The 21,921-nt window shown below is 41.5% G+C and overlaps 2 protein-coding genes across 11 annotated transcripts in view; one reads left to right on the forward strand and one right to left on the reverse strand.

The window, feature by feature from the left end:
- Positions 1-20,421, reverse strand: part of HPS5 (HPS5 biogenesis of lysosomal organelles complex 2 subunit 2) — a 48,464-nt gene extending 28,043 nt beyond the window's left edge. For 3 of the 9 annotated variants that reach the window (XR_014316066.1, XM_082747245.1, XM_082747244.1), the window contains exons 1-8: positions 20,004-20,140; positions 13,080-13,243; positions 7,505-7,615; positions 7,273-7,337; positions 6,397-6,589; positions 5,190-5,323; positions 939-1,151; positions 365-436 (exon numbers count right to left, since the gene is read on the reverse strand). Coding sequence is in view for 7 of the 9 variants with exons in the window: in XM_082747245.1 (XP_082603371.1) it covers positions 365-436; positions 939-1,151; positions 5,190-5,323; positions 6,397-6,589; positions 7,273-7,337; positions 7,505-7,615; positions 13,080-13,187 (896 nt within the window). In the remaining 2 variants the exon portion in view is untranslated. Of the gene's footprint in view, positions 1-364; positions 437-938; positions 4,001-4,229; positions 5,324-6,396; positions 6,590-7,272; positions 7,338-7,504; positions 7,616-13,079; positions 13,244-20,003 lie in introns of all 9 variants that reach the window. The other 6 variants (XM_082747248.1, XM_082747249.1, XR_014316065.1 and 3 more) reach the window with 5 other exon arrangements.
- GTF2H1 (general transcription factor IIH subunit 1) overlaps positions 20,159-21,921 on the forward strand; it is a 39,385-nt gene continuing 37,622 nt past the window's right edge. Inside the window, exon 1 of one of the 2 annotated variants that reach the window (XM_082747302.1) lies at positions 20,159-20,646. The gene's annotated coding sequence lies outside the window, so the exon portion shown is untranslated. The remainder of the gene's footprint in view (positions 20,647-21,921) is intronic. The other variant, XM_082747303.1, reaches the window with a different exon arrangement.

Genomic DNA, 21,921 nt, shown 5'->3' on the forward strand with positions numbered 1-21,921 from the left:
ATAAATAAATAAAAATCTTTAAAAAAAAGAAAAGAAGGAAGGAAAGCTAACTGCCAGGGTGCCTAGATGGCTCAGTCAGTTAACTGTCTGCCTTTGGCTCAGGTCACAATCCTGGGATCCTGGGATGGAGCCGTGCATCAGCTCCCTACTCAGTGGGGTGTCTGCTTCTCCCTCTGTCTCTCCCCCTGGTTGGTATTCTCTCTCTCCCTCACTCTCTCTTAAAGTCTCAAATAAATAAAATCTTAAAAACAAAACAAAACAAAACAAAAAAAACAAGCTAACAGCCTGTAAACATGCAGCAAAGAGAAAAAAATTGTTCATTATTATTATTTTATTTTTTGAAAGCTCAAAAGGAGAAACTTACCTAACGTGCAAGAGTCTGGGGAAAGACAAAGATTGGGAGGACCCAACTGTATGATCATACTGAGGATCTGATCTAGGAAGTAAACAGTCTGTTAATGATTGAATCACAACATAAAAGTATCTTGTTCCCTACATAGGAAAAGTTTTGCTGCATCTAATTCATCTACCTTTATTCAATCTACTTCACTTATACCAAAGATAACTGGTTAAGGACTTTTTGGTTTCTCTAAATCTTTAATAAAAATTCTACTTCAGGAGCGCCTGGGTGACTCAGTGGGTTAAAGCCTCTGCCTTCGGCTCAGGTCATGATCCCAGGGTCCTGGGATGGAGCCCTGCATCAGGCTCTCTGCTCAGTGGGGAGCCTGCTTCCTCCTCTCTGCTTGCCTCTCTGCCTACTTGTGATCTCTATCCAAAAAAAAAAAAAGAAAAGAAAAAAATTCTACTTCACTCTTAGAAGGCATAATAAATTTTTTAACTAGATTTTATTCTAGATTAATCTAAAACATCAGAGATTTCAACCCAACTCCTGCACGTAAGTTCCTCAAATAGTCCCTACCAGCCACACAAATCATTACCTTAGGGTAATCACAGGGAGAGGTGGTGATGAGAGGAGTTTCTTAAACTGATGTGTACTTATAACTTCCCCATCGAAGTTCACTTCCCACATCCTAGAGCCAGGGCGAGCACAATATATTAGGGGTTGCTGGCCTGCAGAACATCTTCCAGGGAAGAAACAAGCTCCATATTCTCCATCTCTGTCCTTGCTTCCAATTCTCCAAAATTTTTCTCTGATTCCCAAAAAGGAAAAGAAAGCAAGTTTACTCATAAAAAAAAACTTAAAAACAATGGCACTACAAAGCAGCATGGCCATAATGTCCTCTCTATATTCACAGTAGCAGTATACTGGAAAGAGCAGCACCTTGAAAAGATCAAAACAGGGCTCTAGCTTTGACCTGCCATTAACTATTTCTACAACAGGAAGCAAAGTCACATTGGTACTCAGTTTATTATCCACAGAATAGGGGCTCACAATTCTATCTGAAGTCCCCTTTCAAATCTACAAAATGAGTGCCAGCCAGCCATTTCATACATCCTTAAATCTTACTGAAAAGTTATTTTTAAAAAATCCATCCCTAATCACCTTGTAAAAGGTGGACTCCCCATAGGAGTTGCTAAGCTACCTCTCCCACCCTGTTTCGCAGCCATCCCCACTACCCACACCCAGGAAACTCTTCACTCTTTCTTCAAAAGGCCAAGTCCTTCTGAAACATGGCAACCTTGAACACTCGATTTCCTGAGGAGTACATGAACTAAATAGAAGAGCTCAGTATACTGCCTGAGAACATGGAAGGTGACAACATGAAGATGTCTCTTCCTAAAATCTGCGTTATTTATTCTCCAGGACTTCATTATACCATTCTTCCTCTGGGAGACTTCCTTAATGCCCATAAGCTGAATTACATGCTTCCCTTGGTGCTTACCACGTTACATATGGCAATTGTGTATATCACAACAACAGATTATGACCTTCTTTAGGACAAAAGCCATTTCTTACTCTTCTTTAGTTGAATTTCAAGGCACAGCATCTGGCCTACAGAAAGCACTGATCATGCATTGCAATGTTCCATATACTCAAACTCTTCTATTAGAGAATGATCTAATATGCTCTGTAGTGTCAATTTACAAGGTGATTTTATATATAATTCAATAAATATCCCTGTACTTATTTGTTTCGTGAATCAAACATAACCTCATAGTGTACCTGCGTACTATGAAAAACTTAAGAACGGTACATACCATGAGATCATGATGTAAAAGTGCCTCAAAACGCATACAGAGCAATCTAAGAAGCTAGGGATTTATTACTTACGTTATTTGGGAAATAAAATCTATTTCTTGCTTATGCTATAACCTTGTGGCTTAATACAGTACTAAGCGTCCAGAAGAGGGCCATGAATGTTTGCTGAGTGAACAAATAAAGGCAACTCATTCTTACTCATATGCTCATTAACCTTGCTTTCTACGTTTTCAAACAATATGTAACAGGCACAAGGCTAAGTAATTCATATACATTACCTTAGTTAATCCTTAGAACTATCTCTATATTCTGGATGGGGAAACCAATATTTAGCAAGGCTTAAAAAGTGGTAGAGCCAGAATTTGAAATCATACTGTCAGACTCCATTGGTCAATGTTCTCTCCCCTGTACCCTATAGTTCTTTGTTTCTATTTTTTTTATTCCTTCCTGGGATCCACCTTGCTCATCAACAATACTAACAGAAAAGAGCGAGTGGCTGGCAGGAGAAGAAAATTTGTATCTATCACTTCAATTAGTTATTAAGAGCCCCCATTTGAAAAAAAATGTTGGGGTGCCTGGATGTCTCAGTCGGTTAAGCATCCGACTCTTGATCTCAGCTAAGGTCTTGATCTCAGGGTCAAGAGTTCAAGCCCTGCCTTGGGCTCTATGCTGGGTGTATAGCCTATTTAAAAAAAAAGGGGGGGGGCGCCTGGGTGGCTCAGTGGGTTAAAGCCTTTGCCTTTGGCTCAGGTCATGATCCCAGGGTCCTGGGATCGAGCCCCACATTGGGCTCTCTGCTCAGCAGGGAGCCTGCTTCCTCCTCTCTCTCTGCCTGCCTCTCTGCCTACTTGTGATCTCTCTCTGTCAAATAAATAAATAAAATCTTTAAAAAAAAAAAAAGTGCTGTTTGTTGGGAGGGAATATAGGTTGAAGCAAAAAATTTTAAATATAAATGCATTTTTAAAATTATTGTACTATCCATATCCTCCCAAACTGAATTCTAATGAACAGGAAGTGGGCATTTCTCTAGCATGTTATTCTAACAGCAGAATCTATGTTATTCTCATAACCAACTCTAGCCACGCCCCTGTGAATGGGAAAATGATGATGAGCTACTCTACTGCACAGAAGGAAAAATAAGCCTCTACTTATTTAGCTCTTTATTTTAAAAGGCTTATCATATATCTTTCTATATTGGGTCCCTTGGTAAACTTGAAAATCTAGAGAATAGTTAGAAACTTGATGAAGCTAATAAATACTTTACCAAAATCTCAAGTGTGGAGTTAATGGCCAAAGGTCCAATGTCAAGGTTGTTTTGGGGGAACTGTGAGGTAAGAGCAGAGGCAGAGAATCGAGTCAGAAAGGTTCTAGTCTTGCCTGCCTCTTCCCAGCACAGTGATATCAGGCATGCTCTATCACTTGGGACGCCTAGGCTTTCTGATCTGTAAGAATGAAAGGGTGCCAACTAGATGATCTCCAATTCTCCAAGTTTAACTTCATCACTGAGCTATAGTCTATGACAAGTCAGAACCAAGTACATCCTCCTTCCCACAAACTCATGTAAACTGACCAAGTGCATCTCAAGGCCTTGCCTCTGTGCTGTCCAGCTAGGTTCTCTGATCTCAGACACCTGCCACCTGTGTAACTGGCCTCTTTCCACGTGCCTTTCCCAACCCAGAAAATAAATACAAAGTATACCTTCTGCCCAACCTTCCCTCTACAATCCCTGACTCTGAAGACCTCTTCTGTAATAATCTCCTGGTTTCTAGAATAGCTGCCTTCTAATTGAGATAGATGAACTCCTAGAAATACATAAAGACTTTCCAAGCCTGAATAGTTCTAAGGAAATCAATTTTCTTTTTTTTTTTTAGATTTTTTTTCCCAAAGATTTTATTTATTTATTTATTTGACAGACAGAGATCACAAGCAGGCAGAGAGGCAGGCAGAGAGAGAGGAGGAAGCAGGCTCCCTGCTGAGCAGAGAGCCCGATATGGGGCTCAATCCCAGGACTCTGAGATCATGAACCGAGCCGAAGGCAGAGGCTTAACCCACTGAGCCACCCAGGCACCCCAGGAAATCAATTTTCAAACCCTGACATTCTATATGCATAACTTCTTAAAATGACCTGAGAACCCGCTTAATTATGTGACATTTAAGGCTGCTGCTCTCACTATGGTGCTAATTTACTAACCTGATCTTCCCCAACTGCCTTACTTAAGCCAGGCTGGCAGGTTTTAAAATATGCCTAATTCTTTCTCACTTTTCCCCAAGAGGCTGCTCCTCCCTGCTAGAACACCCCTTCCTTCTCTTTCTCCAAATTCAGCCTACCAAAAATCACCATCAAAATTAGTGAAGCTGCCTGGTGGGTTCACAGAGCTTCAATATAAAATTCTCTTTCATGTAGGCTCAAAATTTTCCTTAATAAATATTCAAAAGGGTGGCTGGTCCTGGAGAATATGGTACTGGGAAAATAGAATCAGGAGTGAAAATTTCCCTGCAGGGAGAATGGCTGAGGAACTTCAGCACAGGCGTACATAATATTTATTCCAAGCTGTTTCCTGTTTGGCTCTGGTGTTTCACAGCTACCTCTAACACACTCCTTTGCCATTCACTGAACCTCTGCCTCCATCCTGGAGATTTTGGTAAAATATCTGTCAGCATCACAAAGTTCTTAATTATTCTTCACCCAATCAGTATAATGCTATTATATATCTAATATCTAACTCTAAACAACAACAAATTCAATCAAGGAAGACTTCCTGAGCCCCCATACTGAAACAGGCCTTTGCTGGGCCTCCCCTCATGGCACTATGACCACCCTTCACGGAGTTAACTGAACATCTGTCTCAATCACCCACTGGACTGTCTCTGTCTCCTGTCTCTCCTGTTCTCTAACATCAGCTTGCACACAGCTGGTTCCTCCTCAACATCTGTATTACTGAACAGAGGGGTTTGGGCTAGATGGCATCTGAGTCTCTGAGAGCTCCAGAACTCCGCATCACCTATGACTCATGGTTGGCCAATATACCTCTCAGTGTCACACAAGAACGACCGAGTAAGTGAAGATATAAGGAGTCTTCCGTCCAAATAATCCAACTGCACAATACAGGAGTCAACCGTTGTTATTGTCTGGACAGGAAACATCACAAACGCAGAAGCTGCCTAGAAGAGACATGACAAGGAAAGAAGACTCATCTTTACATACCTGTATAATCTCCTTCTCTTTACCTTTTAAGTGAAAATAACTGGATAGCAAAAAAACAAATTTCAAATGGGCCAAAATTTAATTTGCCTATTAGGATATCGAAGTTCTACTCGTTTAAAAGCTGTGACACACTTGGTTACATAACCGTAGAAGACAACTCTTAAGGCTCTGTTTCTGGTTATTTAATCTTAGAAACTGGAACGAAAAAGATAAAGCAAGTTTTGGAACACGTGACAGAACTTTGTGACACAGAAAACAGTACTTCTTCCTTTGGAAAAAAAGACAAATTAGGGCTATAGCACCTGTAAGGTTCCAAATGCTTTGGGGATCAAAAATATGTTAGGAATCTCTCTCTCTGCCGCCTCTCTGCCTACTTGTGATCTCGGTCAAATAAATAAAATCTTTAAAAAAAAAAAAAAGTGGAAGGGGGGGCGCCTGGGTGGCTCAGTGGGTTAAGCCTCTGCCTTCGGCTCGGTTCATGATCTCAGGGTCCTGGGATTGAGCCCCGCATCGGGCTCTCTGCTCAGCAGGAAGCCCACTTCCTCCTCTCTCTCTGCCTGCCTCTCTGCCTGCTTGTGATCTCTGTCAGTCAAATAAATAAAATCTAAAACTGTATCAGGCTCTGTGCTCAGCAAGGAATCTGTTTGAAAGATTCACTCCCTCTGTCCCTGCCCCCTTTCATTCTCTCTCTCAAAAAGAAAAACAAAAAAAGAGAAGAATCTTATCTTTATTAATAGCCTAGTATTAATGCTTAATTTAAGTGCATCATACAGGTGAATTACAGAGTACTGTAATAGACAATGTGCATATTACTGAAGTCAGCTCACAAAAGCCACCCTTAATAATGTATCAAGTTGAATCACGCTACTATATGTACTACACACAAAAAGTCTCCTCAAAATTAATAGCTTGGGCTCTAGATCAATCCCCAAAGAAATATAGTAGATAAAATTGTGTCCTTCAACTGAAATTCTATAAGACAGTATCTTATATCTCACCCACATACACAAGGAACTGGACTGTTTCTTACCTTTGCTTGTTTAGAAGTGTTAAGTTTGATGGCAGAAACTTTCCCCATATGATCACCTACAAAAACTCTAAGAATAGCTGTGTCCCAACAGAGAGCTGTAACTTTTCGGCCTTTGTGCTCTGAAGACACATAAATTCGTTCTGGTTTCCCACGACGCTCCTGATTTAATTCCCAAACAACGACGAGACCTTGACTGCAAGAAAATGACACAGAAGCAGACAGTTGGCAATGGTGAAAAAGGTGCAATTTCTTTGTATCATAGTACCAATTATATAAAATATACATGCAAACTCCTGCTCTTCAAAAAAGAGGGAGTAGAAAGTCAAGGTACTAATCTCCTTGCTTTAGTCCACCAATTCAGTACAAGAGAACTTAGATGTTCTCAATTATCTCAGTTACCTTACTCTTTTAAGGCCACTGAAATGTTGCCACATACTGACATTTTCCATAACCCACAGTGACCAACTGTCTGTCCTGGTTTGCTAGAAACTGAAAGATTTCCTTAGGACACAAGACTTTCAGTGTTAAAACCCGGACAATCATAGGCAAACCAGGATGGTTGGCTACACTAACAAACACAAAACTACATCTGTCAATTTAAACTCTATTTAGAGGGCCTTCTGGGTGGCTCAATCAGTTAAGTGTCTGACTCTTGATTTGGCCTCAGGTCATGGTCTCAGGGTCATAGATGGAGCCCCTGCATGGCACTGAGCTCCAAACTCAGCAGAGAGCCTGTTTAGGATTCTTTCTCTCTCTCTCTGTTGGCTTGAGTGCTCACTTTCAATAAAATATAAAATACAAAATGTAAAATACACAATGTAAAATTAAATTAAATGTATTTAGAAAAGATCACATTATTTTAAAGCAGTTTCTCACCTGGTAGCTACAGCAACATAATCATCATCGTGTAAACAACAGGCAACCTGAGAAATTGTGCCTTCCTATAACACAAAAGGAAGAAAACTAGGCTTCTTAATAAGGTTAATTTTTTACTTTTAAATCTCAAGATTTACATTCCTCTTTGACTCCAAATGATTATTCATAACAGAGAAACTGGAACTTACAAAAGATATTCCAAATGGTATGACAGGACTACCCTTAATCTTACCCTGTGTGAAAGAAAGAGCCTGTGCTTCCAGCCTTCCTTCTGAATGAGATTGAGTCCTCCTCCTGAACTGCCCAAAGCCAACCATTTCCGAGAAACAGCTATGCTCGTGCACTAAAAACATGTAAACAGACAAGCAAGAGATCATCAAAGTCACATAACCAAATTAACTGCAGGAAACAAATACGAAGGATCTGTGTAGCAGGTTCCTCCCCCCACCCTACTCTCAGCTAGACACCACATAATGCCAATTACCCTTTCATTCTAGTATAGTGAAACATAGAGAACATTTTGGTTTTAAATGTTTAACTGAATCTCAAAATGACTGAATAGGCTCAATTGTACAAACGAGTAATTTTCTCTTAGCAAAATCCAGTTATAAGACCATTTATCTTTTGCTTAATTTGGCTACGTCATTCCAATGCTGACCACAAAGATGAAAGATCAATAAGTCTCCAGTGGATAAAACAAATGCTATAACCATTTACTCAATGTGAATCATTTCTAGTCTACATAATTAGCACTCAAACTACCCATAGCTTTTAGTACAAGTAGGCCTGTGGAGGACACAGATGCAGGTCAATTATGTCTTCCCCAGCCCTCAGCTTAATGATCCCTTTCCTTATCCACCAGAGAAAATAGTGGTCATACTGTACCCAATAATACCCTATGACAAAATTTGCTGCTTGCCTGATGACCAGACACTCCCAAATCTTTCAACCTTGCTTTCCACCACAGAAGCTGGAAAATCTAAATATGCATTTACCCAAGCTGTCTTTTTTTTTTTTTTTAAGATTTTATTTATTTATTTGAGAGAGAGCGAGCGAGAGCACAGACAGGCAGAGGGAGAGAGAGAAGCAGGGAGCCCGACATGGAGCTCAAAGCCAGACACTGAGATCAGGACCCCAGCTAAAGGCAGAAGCTTAACGGACTGAGCCACCCAGGTGCCCCATTACCCAGTCTCTCTTGAAGCTAGGGGGAGCTATGTGACTAAAATCCAGCCTGCTAGGGTTTCTTAGAAAGGTATACCTTACTAGGTAAAAGATAGAAAGAAAACAAAGCCTTCAGGAAACAATGAATAATGATACAATCATAGTAGGGGATTTGAATACCCATTCCCATCAATGGACAAATCATCCAAACAGAAAATCAACAAGAAAACAGAGGCTTTGAAAGACACACTGGACCAGATGACTTTAACATGCTCAGAACAGTCCACCCTGAAACAACAGGATATACACTGTGCACATGGTACAGTCTCCAGAGCAGATCACAGATTGGGCCACAAAACAAGTCTCAACAAATTAAAACAAAATCAAAGGCCTACCATGCACCTTTTCTGACCACAATACTATGAAATTAGAAATCGAACACAAGAAAAAATTTGGAAAGACTACAAATACGTGGAGATTAAATAATATGCTACTAATCACTGAATGGATCAACCAAGAAATCAAAGATAAAAAATTACATGGAAGCAAATAAAAATTAAAACAACAGTCCAAGGGGCAGCTGGGTGGCTCAGTCGTTAAGCATCTGCCTTCAATTCAGGTCATGATTCCAGAGTCCTGGAATCAGGCTGGCTGGCATTGGGCTCCCTGCTCAGCAGGAAGCCTGCTTCTCCCTTTCCCATTCCCCAACTTGTGTTCCCTCTCTCGCTGTGTCTCTCTGTCAAATAAATAAAATCTTTTAAAAAAAGAGAGAGAAGAAAAGAAAACAACAGTCCAAAATCTTTGGTATATAGCAAAAGTAGTTCTAAGAGGGAAGTTTATAGCAATTTAGGTCTACATCAAGAAGCAAGAAAAATCTCAAACAACCTAACTGCACACCTAAAAGAGCTAGAAAAAGAAGGATAAAACCCAAACCAAGCAAAAGGAAGGAAATAATTAAGTTTAGGGCAGAAGAAAATGACATAGGAACTAAAAAAATACAATAGATCAGTGAAACCAGGAGCTGGTTCTCTGAAAAGATCAACAAAATAGATAAACATACAGCCAGACTCACTTAAAACAAACAAACAAAAACAGAGAGAGGACCCAAATAAAAGAAATCACTAATCAAAGAGGAGAAATAACATCACAGAAATAAATTATAAAAGAGTACTTATGAAAACCTATATGCCAACACATTGAACAACTTAAAAGAAATGGGTAAGTTCCTAGAGATATAATCTCCCAAAACTAAACCAGGAAAAAAAAAATAGAAAATTTGAACAGACCAATTAACAGCAATGAAAACTGAAACAGTAATCAAAAAACTCCCAACAAACAGAGGTCCAGGGCGAGATGCCTTCACATCTTTAAATGTGAAACACTTAAAGAAGAGTTACGGGCACCTGGGTGGCTTCAGCTCAGGTCATGATCTCGGGGTCCTGGGATCGAGTCCCGCATCAGGGTTCTCTGCTTAGCGGGGAGCCTGTTCCCCCCCCCCTCTGCTCTCTGCCTACTTGTGATCTCTGCCTGTCAAATAAATAAATAAATAAAATCTTAAAAAAAAAAAAAAAAAGAGGGGCCGCCTGGGTGGCTCAGTGGGTTAAAGCTTCTGCCTTCAGCTCAGGTCATGATCTCAGGGTCCTGGGATCAAGTCCCACGTCGGGCTCTCTGCTCAGCAAGGAGCTTGCTCCCCCCCCCCGCCGCCTGCCTCTCTGCCTACTTGTGATCTCTCTCTGTATATAATAAATAAATAAAATCTTTAAAAAAAAAAAAAAAAGAAGAGTTACGACAAGGGTGCCTGAGTGGCTCAGTCAGTTAAGCATCTGCCTTCAGCTTGGGTTGTGATCTTGGGGTCCCAGGACTGAGCCGCACATCGGGCTCTCTGCTCAGTGGGGAGTCTGCTTCTCCCTCTCCCTCTGTGCATGTTCTCTTTCTCTCTCTCAAATAAATAAATAAAATCTTTTTTAAAAAAATTTAAAAACCCTAATTCAGAGGGATATACCACCCTATATTTACTGGAGCATTATCGTAACAGCCAAACTATGGAAGTAGCCCAAGTGTCCATTGACAGATGAATGAATAAAGACGTGGTATATATCTACAACGGAGTATTATTCAGCCATAGGAAAAGAATGAAATCTTGCCATTTGCACTAACATGGATGGAGCTTGAGGGTATAATGCTAAATGAAGTAAATCAGAGAAAGATAAAATGCCATATGATCTCACTCATGTGGAATTAAGAAGCAAAACAAGCAAGCAAAGGAAAAAAGAAAAAAGAGCTAGAGAAACAAACCAAGAAACAGACTCTCTCTCTCTCTTTTTTTTTAGAGGTGGGGGAGGGGAGCAGGGGGAAAGGGAGAGAAACATCCCAAGCAGGCTCTACGTTCAGCATGGAGCCCAGTGGGAACCTGGATCCCACAACTCTGAAATCATGACCTGAGCCGAAATTGAGAGTGGGACGTTTAACCAACTGAGCCACCCAGGTACCCCAAGAAACAGACAATCTTAATGAGAGAGAACAAACTGATGGTTATCAGAGAGGAGCTGGGTGGGGGAATGGGGAAAATAGGAAATGAGAATTAAAAGTACACTCATCATGGGGCACCTGGGCGGTTAAGAGTCAGCTAAGTCTGCGTTTGGCTCCGGTTGTGATCTCAGGGTCCTGGGATTGAGCCCCACATCAGGTTCCCTGCTCAACAGGGAGCCTGCTTCTCCCTCTCTCCCCTGCTCCTGCGCTATCTCTCACTATCTCTCCCTCTCTCAAATAAATAAAATCTTAAAAAAAAAAAAAACTGCTTTATGGGGTGCCTGAGTGGCTCAGTGGGTTAAAGCCTCTGCCTTCGGCTCAGGTCATGATCTCAGGGTCCTGGGATGGAGCCCCGCGTTGGGCTCTCTGCTCAGCGGCGAGCCTGCTTCCTCCTCTCTCTCTCTGCCTGCCTCTCTGCTTGCTTGTGATCTCTCTGTTAAATAAATAAATAAAATCTTAAAAAAAAAAAAAAAAAAACCTGCTTTAAAAAAAAGTATACTGGGGCGCCTGGGTGGCTCAGTGGGTTAAGCCGCTGCCTTCGGCTCAGGTCATGATCTCAGGGTCCTGGGATCGAGTCCCGCATCCGGCTCTCTGCTCAGCAGGGAGCCTGCTTCCCTCTCTCTCTCTGCCTGCCTCTCCGACTACTTGTGGTTTCTCTCTGTCAAATAAATAAATAAAATCTTTTAAAAAAAAAAAAGTATACTTACCATAATAAAAAAATAGTAATAAAATTTAAAAATAAAAATCTATAATAAACTGGGGCAGTGGGGTGTGGGGGGGAGCCTTTGCCCATGGCCCCATCTTTCCTGCTTGAGATGCTAATGTAAACATCAAGACTAGAGCCTAGACACCTATCTTACAACTGTGACTAAAAACCAATATATGGATGATAGTGGAACAGGAAAGATGGGAGAGCCCGGTACCTCAGTGATATCCTTGGGCCACTACACTAAACGCAGAAACACTAACTTCCAACAGCGTTATAAACACCCTTATTGGTTAAGCCAAGCTATACCAAGTAGGACATCCTATAACTTGTGGTTAAAAAAGTCTAACTGAAATCAACCCTCACAACTGCTGCTCATTTCACTTTGCCTATTATGCTGTATTCTTTTGCTTAGAGCTGAGAAAGTAATTGGATGGGGGAGCATAAGTATAAAAATGAAATTACTTAGGAACTGATTATGAAATTTTGCTCTTCACCATGTCATTCCTGAGTTTATCAGAAGAACCCAGGGTTTGAGGGGAACACATACTTCTTCCCACAGAGCTAATAGCTTTTGCTCTGTTTCCTAAAATGGAGAGTACATCAAACTCCTTTTATTGGAATGAGCTTAGTGCAACTGCAATGGTTCACACTGTTTAAAATGCAACAGGGTATACTCTATACTGTTTTACTTTCAATCAAATACATTATTTTTCTGAGGAAAAAAAGTAAGATTATCGTGAAGGAAAAAAAATTCAGCAATCAGTATCATGGTTTTCAAGGATGGGAAAGAAGAATTCAAATGACAGCTCCAAAAGTAAATCTAGAAAGAGCTACGGGGGCACCTGGGTGTCTCAGTCAGTTAAGCGTCTGCTTTGGCTCAGTTCATGGTCCCAGGGTCCTGGGACTGAGCCGAGCATCAGGCTCCCTGCTCAGTGGGGGGTCTGCTTCACCCCCTCCCTCTGCCTCAGCCCCAGCTTGTGCTCACACACATGCACACATGCTCTCTCGCAAATAAATAAAATCTTTAAAAAAAAAAAAAAAAAGAGGGGCACCTGGGTGGCTCAGTGGGTTAAAACCTCTGCCGTCGGCTCGGGTCATGATCCCAGGATCCTGGGATCAAGCCCCACATCTGCTCCAAGAGGAGCCTGCTTTCCCCTCTCTCTCTGCCTGCCTCGCTGCCTGCTTGTGATCTCTGTCAAATAAATAAATAAAATCTTTAAAAAAAATAGGTATTTAAAAAAAAAAGAGCTAAGAACATGATACTTGTATGTAAGATATTACTAGCATAGGGAAGAATACCCAAGATTCCAGTAAACATAAAGAACTAGAGGGCAGGGAGCATATACAACAGAGCACACAAAATATATGAATATGAATATGAAATTGATAAAAGGATCAAGAAATTCACCTTTAGGCGACTGGAGTCCAGCCTCAGGGCTGAAAGTAATGGATCCAGAGACTCAAACTCTGCAAGAACATGGCTGTAGGACTCCGGTATCACTGGCACAAAAGCCATTTAGCTGGAAAGTTGAAACCACCTTGAGTGCCAGGCAAAGTACTCCTGAATAAAACCTGCAAAAATAAAATTTAAGAAGCTCTTTGCTCAATCAGCATATATTTGATGGATATAGGGAGAACAAAGAGAATCATGAGAAAGGGAGAAAGGGACAAGGATCCCTACTCTGGAGGTACTTAGCATCTAAGTGGAAAGAAAGCACATAGATAATATTATATGGAACCATCACCTTGTACTGTATCATTGCCTGATTCTGAAACTCCGAGATAATCAAGTCCAGAATGTCAAGGTCCTCCCTAATCCTACCCCACTCTGTTTATCTCACAGTGTGAGTAGGTAGGATAGGCAATGTAGGATTTAAGATGGAAACTGGTCAAGCTCCTCTTTGGTAAAATAGCAACCTCGGTTGTACTTCAAGCTGTAAGTCTTCTGCCTTTCAGAGTCTGTCATTAAAAGGCAATGTTCTCTAAAGGCTTCAAACTATAAACCCTATCAGCAAACTCAATAGTTACCAGCCAACAATTTGGCTTCAAAGAGTGCTTCAAAGAAAGAGACTTCTGGAATTCTTCTCCAAGCCATCAGGGGCTCAGTAAGTATCTGCTGAATGAACGAATGCATCTACTAAGTGGGAAGTAAGGTGCAGGGAATTAAAAACTCAAAAGAGATTTAAATAAGAGAACTAATACAAATGAATAGGAATAAGAATACAAAATAGCAAATTCTAAATACCCAATGAAGACATTGTAAACTAATGCAAGAGTTTACCTGTTCTGCAACTCTCAAGTGTGTATTTTTGTTAAACTGCACCAACTTCCAAAAAAGAAGTAAAATTCAAGAAAATTCTTACCCATTAATTTTAACTTTCCTAAGTCTTTTGTAAAATGCCAAATTAAGAAAAGCAAACAGTACAGAAAAATTTAGAAACAACCACTTATTTTTGTTTTTAAATTACTTATACTTTTAAATTTTCTTCCCCAGAACCACATGTATTTACTCACTCACTTATTGATAAAATATGTACATAGTGTCACCAGCTAGACCCTAGGACCTGACCTTTACTTCTCACTGGCTTTTTTCCCACTGACCTTTGTCCCACATTTTTCCTTAAGCTCTGCTTTCTAGCTTATCTCTTAACTCAAGCTAAAAACCCCAGGGGCCTAACATCCCATGATGGAAAGAAACTGAAACTACCCCTCAAGCAGTAACCGTTGCCCAGACAGGAGCTCCATCTATCTGCTCAGGCAGCCCGGACCAGTTTGAGCTTAACCCCAGAAATCAGGCCTTTTCAGAGCAACCATGCAGTGACCCAGGGAGTGACCCATAGTCACCTTTACCTCAGTAGAACACTAAAATCTCCACCCACGGAGGAGCACAAGCCTACTTTACGTTTAACATACAACGTATGCATAAGCATATTTCCTTAAGGAGCATGCACGACCTTATGTCAGCCTCTACATACTACAAGGCTCCCCTATCTATGTATTCATCCTAACCCTAAGTAAAAGAAACCTATTCATCCTTGCTTGGGGAGTCACAGCTTTGGAAGTTATTCCCCATGATCTCCCTATCTGCTGCAAGTAAAGTTTCCTTTGTGCAACAACTCTACCCTGTGTAGTTTCTACCTGTGACTCACAGGAGCGAACTCAGTTTGTTAGGTTACAATAGCACACACCTGGGCACTGTTTTAGGTCCAGGAGACAAAATAAATCCTAACTTTCATGGAGCATCCTTCCCAGTGGCAAAACACACATAAACTTATGATTTTTTTTTATTATATAGACATAATACAGTCTTATTTCCTATTTTTTATAATGTTCTTAACACAGCTTGATCTCTGCGAGGCGAATAGTAGTTCAAAAAAAATAACAAATCTTGGGGCACCTGGGTGGCTCAGTGGTTTAAGCCTCTGTCTTCGGCTCAGGTCATGATCTCAGGGTCTTGGGATCGAGCCCCACATTGGGCTCTCCACTCAACGGAAGCCTGCTTCCCCCTTTCTCTCTGCCTGGCTCTCTGCCTACTTCTGATTTCTCTCTGTCAAATAAATAAATAAAGTCTTTAAAAAAAAATACTTTAAAAAAAAAAAAACAAAAAACAAATCTTGAGTAGTCCCATATGCAAAATATTTGAGAATTCCAGGGTGCGTGGCTGGCTCAGCCAGTGGAGTATGTGACTCTTGATCTCAGGGCTGTGAGTTCGAACCTTGCTCTGAGTGTAGAGATTAACTAAAAATAAATTCTTCAGACTGCATGGGTGGCTCAGTCAGTTAAGGCTGTGCTTTCAGCTCAGGTCAGGATCCTGGGGTCCTGGGATCAAACCCTATGTTATGCTCAGCAGGGAGTCTGCTTCTCCTTCTTCCTCTGCCCCCCCTCCTCTCTCAATAAATAAATAAATTTTTGCACACTCTCTCAAATCAATCAATAAACTCTTTTTAAAAATAAATAAACACAATCTTTATGCTCCCCGCAACAAAACTGAGAATTCCTGACCTGTGAAAAATCAATCTTTTTACTCATTCATTTTATTGACTTCTTGGTGAATCTCTCAATCTTTTTACTCATTCATTTTATTGACTTCCCACCATGGTGGGAACAAAACAAATAATTCCAGGAATCAATCACTTTATAAATAGGGACATACCCCTCAAAAGGGAGAGAGAAGCAAAGTGCTATGTTGGAATTAAGAGGCAGAGTGTAGTGAGTACGAACCTTTAATAAATAAAGTGTAATAAATAAATGAATAAGTAAATAATATATAGTAAGTGCAAAACCCTACTAAATGTAAAACAGGAACAAATTGCAAACTAACCACATAGCAAGTAAGCCTAGACCATATGCGTGTAGTGATAAGATTAGCGTGGAGTAAAAAGTTGTAAATATTTTTAACTTGTGCGAAATATCGTAGGCCAAAACATGTTTATGACGTGTGTATGTTTTTGGTGTGTAAGCATAAGAAAAATAAGTGATGTAATATGTTTATGAAGGAAACTTAGCACAGTATATAAAGAGGCATCGGGTTGGACTGAGGTGAAGCGAGTTCCCTGTTGGGACGACATCTTCGCCCATGTTACCGATGCCCCGACAGCTTTGTTGCCGACCACTCGCTGGTTCTCAGTCTCAACTTCTGCGGTGACCTCTCTGTCTAGATTGTGAGGCGACGTCTCCTTCTCTGTGACAACTTCAGCGGACCGTGACCGGACCACGATAGTGGTGCAGACCTCGTCCCAATAAAGATCAAGTGAGTTACATCATATCCATCTCTCTATCTCTTCTTTACACGTCGCAACCTCCTGGCGGGACGCAGGAGTTTTGCTCGCGTCACAGAGGAACCAGAAAGTAATCACAGAAAACTTCCTAAGGGAATAGCACTGGAGCTGAGCAGAATTTTATCAGAAGGAAAAGGAAAACGGCAGCAATAAGCAAAAATACAGAAGATACATTCAGAGATACATTTAGTCTTTGGTTGGAACTCAGGATACAAATGGAGTAATGAAAGATAAAAACAGAAGAGTAATTCAGCACAAGGTATGAAATGCTTTTGACTTTCAAACAAAGGAACCTGAAGAAATTTTGAGAGGCAAGAGAAAGGTACTGAAGGATTTGGTGTTAGGCAATCACAATTTCTGTGAAGCAGAAAGTTGTGGGCACACACTAGAAAACAAAGACTTGAAAAAAATCTTGAGTGGTAAGGAAGTAAAGATAAGGTCTTCCAATTATTCAAGAAATCTGGAGGAAAAGAAAACTTTTCTTGACTTTTTTTTAAAGACTTTTTAAAGTCTTTTAAAGACTAATTTGCTGCTCTTCAAGCAGAGTCCCTGCTGAGTGAGGAGCCAGTGGAGGTGGGGCACGAGCCCAAACCCCTGATGTTGTGACCTGAGCTGAAATCAAGAGTCCAACATATAACCAACGGAGCCACCCAGGCACCCCAACCTCTCTTTACTTTCTGAGCAGGAAAGACTCAAACGATTTGTAAGTAGTAGCTTAGAGTCTTTGGAATGAGAAGTACTGAAGATACAAGAAAAAAACAAAACCATAATATAAAATCCTAAAGAAGATAGAGAGGAATGACATCAGGCCCACAGTATCTATCTCTTCTGTTTGTTATCCTAAGCTCTGAGGTAGATAAGCCATTTGGCCTTGATCTCAGTGTCCTACAAGTTATAATTTAATAAGGTAAAAAAGAACCTAGTAAGTTCCTGTTTTTCTAAAAAAAAAAAAAAAAGATTTAATGGGAAATGAGAATGAAAAAGAAACAGTAGAAGCAATGTCAGTTCTCAAGAAAAGTTGCAGGGTGAGGGTGGTAAGCCAACTCCAAATTTATACTTCTTTGTGCTAATTTTCTCCTTTTAATATTTAAATCTTATTACTTAGAGCTTTTATTAATTATTTCTGATTGTGTCTTCAACAGTTTAAGGGAGCAAATTTACTTCTTCCAAAACAAGCCTTCAGTATCTGAAAAGTATTATTAGGTCTTCTAAAAAAATTTTTTTAAAGATTTTATTTATTTATCAGAGAGAGAGAGGGGGAGAGAGCGAGCACAGGCAGACAGAATGGCAGGCAGAGGCAGAGGGAGAAGCAGGCTCCCTGCTGAGCAAGGAGCCCGATGTGGGACTCGATCCCAGGACGCTGTGATCATGACCTGAGCCGAAGGCAGCTGCTTAACCAACTGAGCCACCCAGGCGTCCCTAGGTCTTCTAAAAATTTAACATTCCCAATTTTCCAATCATTTCTGGCATGACAATCTTGTACACAGGTGATAGGGTTTGCCTGAAAATATGGTACCTAGAATAGAAAATAATATTCCTTAAGTAGCTGGATAACACAGAATAAAATAGAAACAGTAACCTCCTGGATCTGGACACTAGGTTTCTATATTACAACCTAAAATACCATCTAATGTGTTTCTGAAGTGGTCATGTCACACTTTTGACTCAACTAAAACCCAAAGAAATTTTCACATAAAATGAATATAATCTTCCTACCTAGTATTTATATACAATAGAACTGAGCTCAACCTGAAATTTGCTATTAATCAAACGTGACAATGAATATAAAAAGTACTCACACATTTAAATTCTCTGTAAAAACAAAAGCACAATTGTGACGATTGTTAAATATCAGTTCTGAGTACCTGGGATTCATTTTATTATCCTATCTACTTTTGTCTGTCTGTTTGTAATTTTCCATAACAAGATTTTTTTAAGAATTTTTTTTTTTTTTTTACAGATTTTATTTATTAACTTGAGAGAGCGCATGAGAGCATGGGGTGGGGGGTTGTTAGAAGGAGGAGAGAATCTCAAGCTGACTCTGCGCTCAACCCAACAGGGGGCTCGATCCCGCCACCCTGAGATCATGACCTGAGCCCGCATTAACAGTCAGAAGCTCAACTGAACCACCCAGGAGCCCCTTTAAGGACATACTTTCTTTTTTCAAGATTTTATTTATTTGAGAGCAGGAAAGTGAGAGCGGTTGGAGAGGGAGAGGGAGAAACAGAGACTCGCTGCTAAGTGGAGAGCCAGATGTGGAGCTTGATCCTAAGTCCCTAAGATCATGTCCTGAGCCACAGGAAGACCCTAAACCATCAGAGCTACCCAGGCGCCCCAAATACATACTTTTAAAAAGAAATCTCTGCACAAATCCTCAAAGGCTCCCCTTCTTACATAATCTATTATGTCATCCTTACTTCTTTTTCCAGCCTCATCTTCTACTTTATACCATTTCCAACTATACCAAGATTATCTTTTGTCTCTCTTTCATTGTATAAACTTCTGGTGCCTCCATGGTTTAATAGATACTTTTTTTTGATCCTTCATCTATCTAACAAAACCCTTTCTGCAAAGCTGAATTTAAATACTACTTGTTAAGCCTGCACACCTGTAGCCTAGCAAAAATACGTAAACAAATAGACGGTGGCTATAAATGCTTACCAAAGTCACTGCAACAACCTTAAGGGTTGGCTTGCCCAAGGTTACAGAACTCTGCTAAGCCAGAGCAGAGACTACAATCCAGTTCTCCTGAGTTCAAATCGAATAATCATTTTTCGGGGCGCCTGGGTGGCTCAGTGGGTTAAAGCCTCTGCCTTCGGCTCAGGTCATGATCCCAGGGTCCTGGGATCGAGCCCATCAGGCTCTCTGCTCGGCAGAGAGCCTGCTTCCTCCCCTCTTCTCTGCCTGCCTCTCTGCCTGCTTGTGATCTCTGTCAAATAAATAAATAATCTTTAAAAAAAAAAAAAAGAATCATTTTTCCATTTCCACGCATAACTTGATGATAACATAAACGAATAGCAGGATTAAGAAAAGGTTTTTCTCATCACCCTAATACCTACTCTACCAATGGACCAGTGTTTGCTGCTCGCACATCAAAAGCAAACAACAGCGTTCTCTTTCCCCCTCTAGCTACGTGGAAGGAGGAGGAAGAGAGAAGGAAGCAAGCAAAAAGTAAAGATACTATGCGAAGAGTAACAGGGGATTCCACCATTCCACAACAGGATCGTTCTACCCAAGAAGTAATAATCCGAGAACTCGTCAGAGAAATGGAGACTCACTCATAAATGCATCACGCATTCGGCACGCTTTGTACCCACCGCTGCACACGGTCCCTACGCACAAGACGCTTTCTAGCGGAACCAATAACTTTCTGGCAGCGATGTCTTTAATACTATTTCCAAGTTTCTCCAGGAGAGAAGCATCGGCAACCAATTTTTCCAAAGCAAGGTTGACAGACCAGCAGCACCGCTCAGCCCCGCTTCATCTCCAGGCCGGCAGCCCCCAATTCTCAGTGAATCAGACCCTCTCTCACGGCCGGCCGCCGTGACACTCACCGAGCAACTAAAAGCGGTACAGACACTCCGCAGGCAACTAAGAGCGACACCTGTGAGTCTTTCTCCCGTTCCGCACTTCCAGGCCCCGGTTTACGTCATCCACAAGCGCCCAGGACGCGGGGACAACGCTATTAACGGTACTTCCTTGTCACGTGACGGGTTACGCCCCCTGCTCGCGCGTGGTCCCTCCCCCTCCGGCCGCGGTCGCAATTACGCTCTCTGCGGCCTGCAGTTCACGGATTGCTGCCGGCCGAAGACGCAGCGCCAACGGGGACCAGAGGACGTTTAGGCTAAAGGGGTGAGCCAGCCAGGATCCCGGGACTTTTCACAGCTTGAGACCCGCGAAAGGAAATGAAACAGGCGGGAACTGGCGGGGGAGGGAGGAAACTAGCGGAAGGTGTCATGGCGGCCGCGCTGTGGGTCACGTGCCCGGCAGGCCCGCCTTGGTACTTCCGGTCACGTGCCCTCAGAGTCCTCGCAGCCAGCGATGGAGGCGAGACCCCCCAGTAACAGAGGCGGTGGCGACGGAGGTGGCTACTGGGTTTCAGCGTCTTCCCGGCAGCGTCTCTAAGAAGCGCAGCGGAACTCGACGCGACTCAGCCCAGTTACTTTATTCCCTGCCCAAGGCCGTAGTTTCCACCTGGTAAGTTGAGACCGAAGAATGGGGGTGGGTGGGTGGGTGAGGAGCTGACAGGCCCGGGGGCCGCAGGACGGCGTGGATTCTGTCCCTTTTTCTGTGTCCCTATTGCCGTCCCCACGACTCCTAAGCCTGGCATCTCGGTAGCCCTCTATTGTCCTGAAGTGGGGTATAGGCGACCCCTAATTTGCTGGCTTGTAGGAAGTCTTCCCCATTACTAAGAGCAAGGGACTCGAAGATTTACTGAAAGCCAGGATCAGACTGGGCTCCGGAGAATGAAGGACGTGGAGGCCTCTTCCTGACAGAGGATCCCTTTCCGTTAGGAAATGTGCTGTTAAGTCTTTCAGTTTCTGTAGCTTTCACCGTAGTGTCCGTACACCTTTTGCTTCATCTGTCAATCCTACCGCTTCTTAAAACCTTCTTAACACGTGTGCCAATCCACTTGACCAGTTTTGGTCTGTTCCCAATCTGATTGTCTTGTAATGATGAAAAATAGAGCACCAACCCATGGAAATGTGTAATTATTTTTATAAATTACCCAATGTTCTCAGAGACAAAATTAGCTAAGGGAGTATATTCAGTTGACTCTTAAACGCCCATTTTGGCGTTAAGTGGGGGGCGGGGGAGAGTTATAAAAACTTACCCTTGTTTTCTATTAAAAGACCGAATTTTTAAAAACATACAAAAACTAAATGGTTTGAACTACACCTTGAAGTAAGTATTAATTCCGTGAAGGAGTGGAACAGTTTTTCCTCATGAATTCTTACTGTGAACTCCAGTATACAAAACAGTATTCCATGGTGGAATTGGATTTGAGATGGCTAAGCCCCACCCAGTCGGCTTCCCCTCTTGGAAGAGTTTGAAAAGCACTTAACTGAGCTTTGGTAAATAAGCCAAAATTGCCAACCCTAAAATGGATTTTTAAGTCAAAACTACAGCAAATAAGATGGAGAAGTCACACCAGAAGGGAAGATTATCTCCAATATCAGGGCTATGGCTTACAGAAGGACCGGGCTCTGGAGAGAACTTTGTACCTTTTAGCAGACCTAAATCCCTCATTTGGGAAGGAGGGAGAGAGAATTTGAGGCCATTAAACCTGGTTTTTTTTGCCCTCATTCAGCTGACATTTAGCAGTGCAGCAGATTAAAAGTGTGAGTTTCTCTTAGGTGATATTATATACGTAGGGTAGTGCAAATGTAAATTAGCCATGGAAATGCAGGGAGAGCTTTTTAAAAACACTAGGAATATTGGTGCAGAGAGGAATCTGTTTAATAAACCAAA

This window comes from Mustela nivalis (genome assembly GCF_964662115.1).
Source record: "Mustela nivalis genome assembly, chromosome: 9".
NCBI lineage: Eukaryota > Metazoa > Chordata > Mammalia > Carnivora > Mustelidae > Mustela > Mustela nivalis.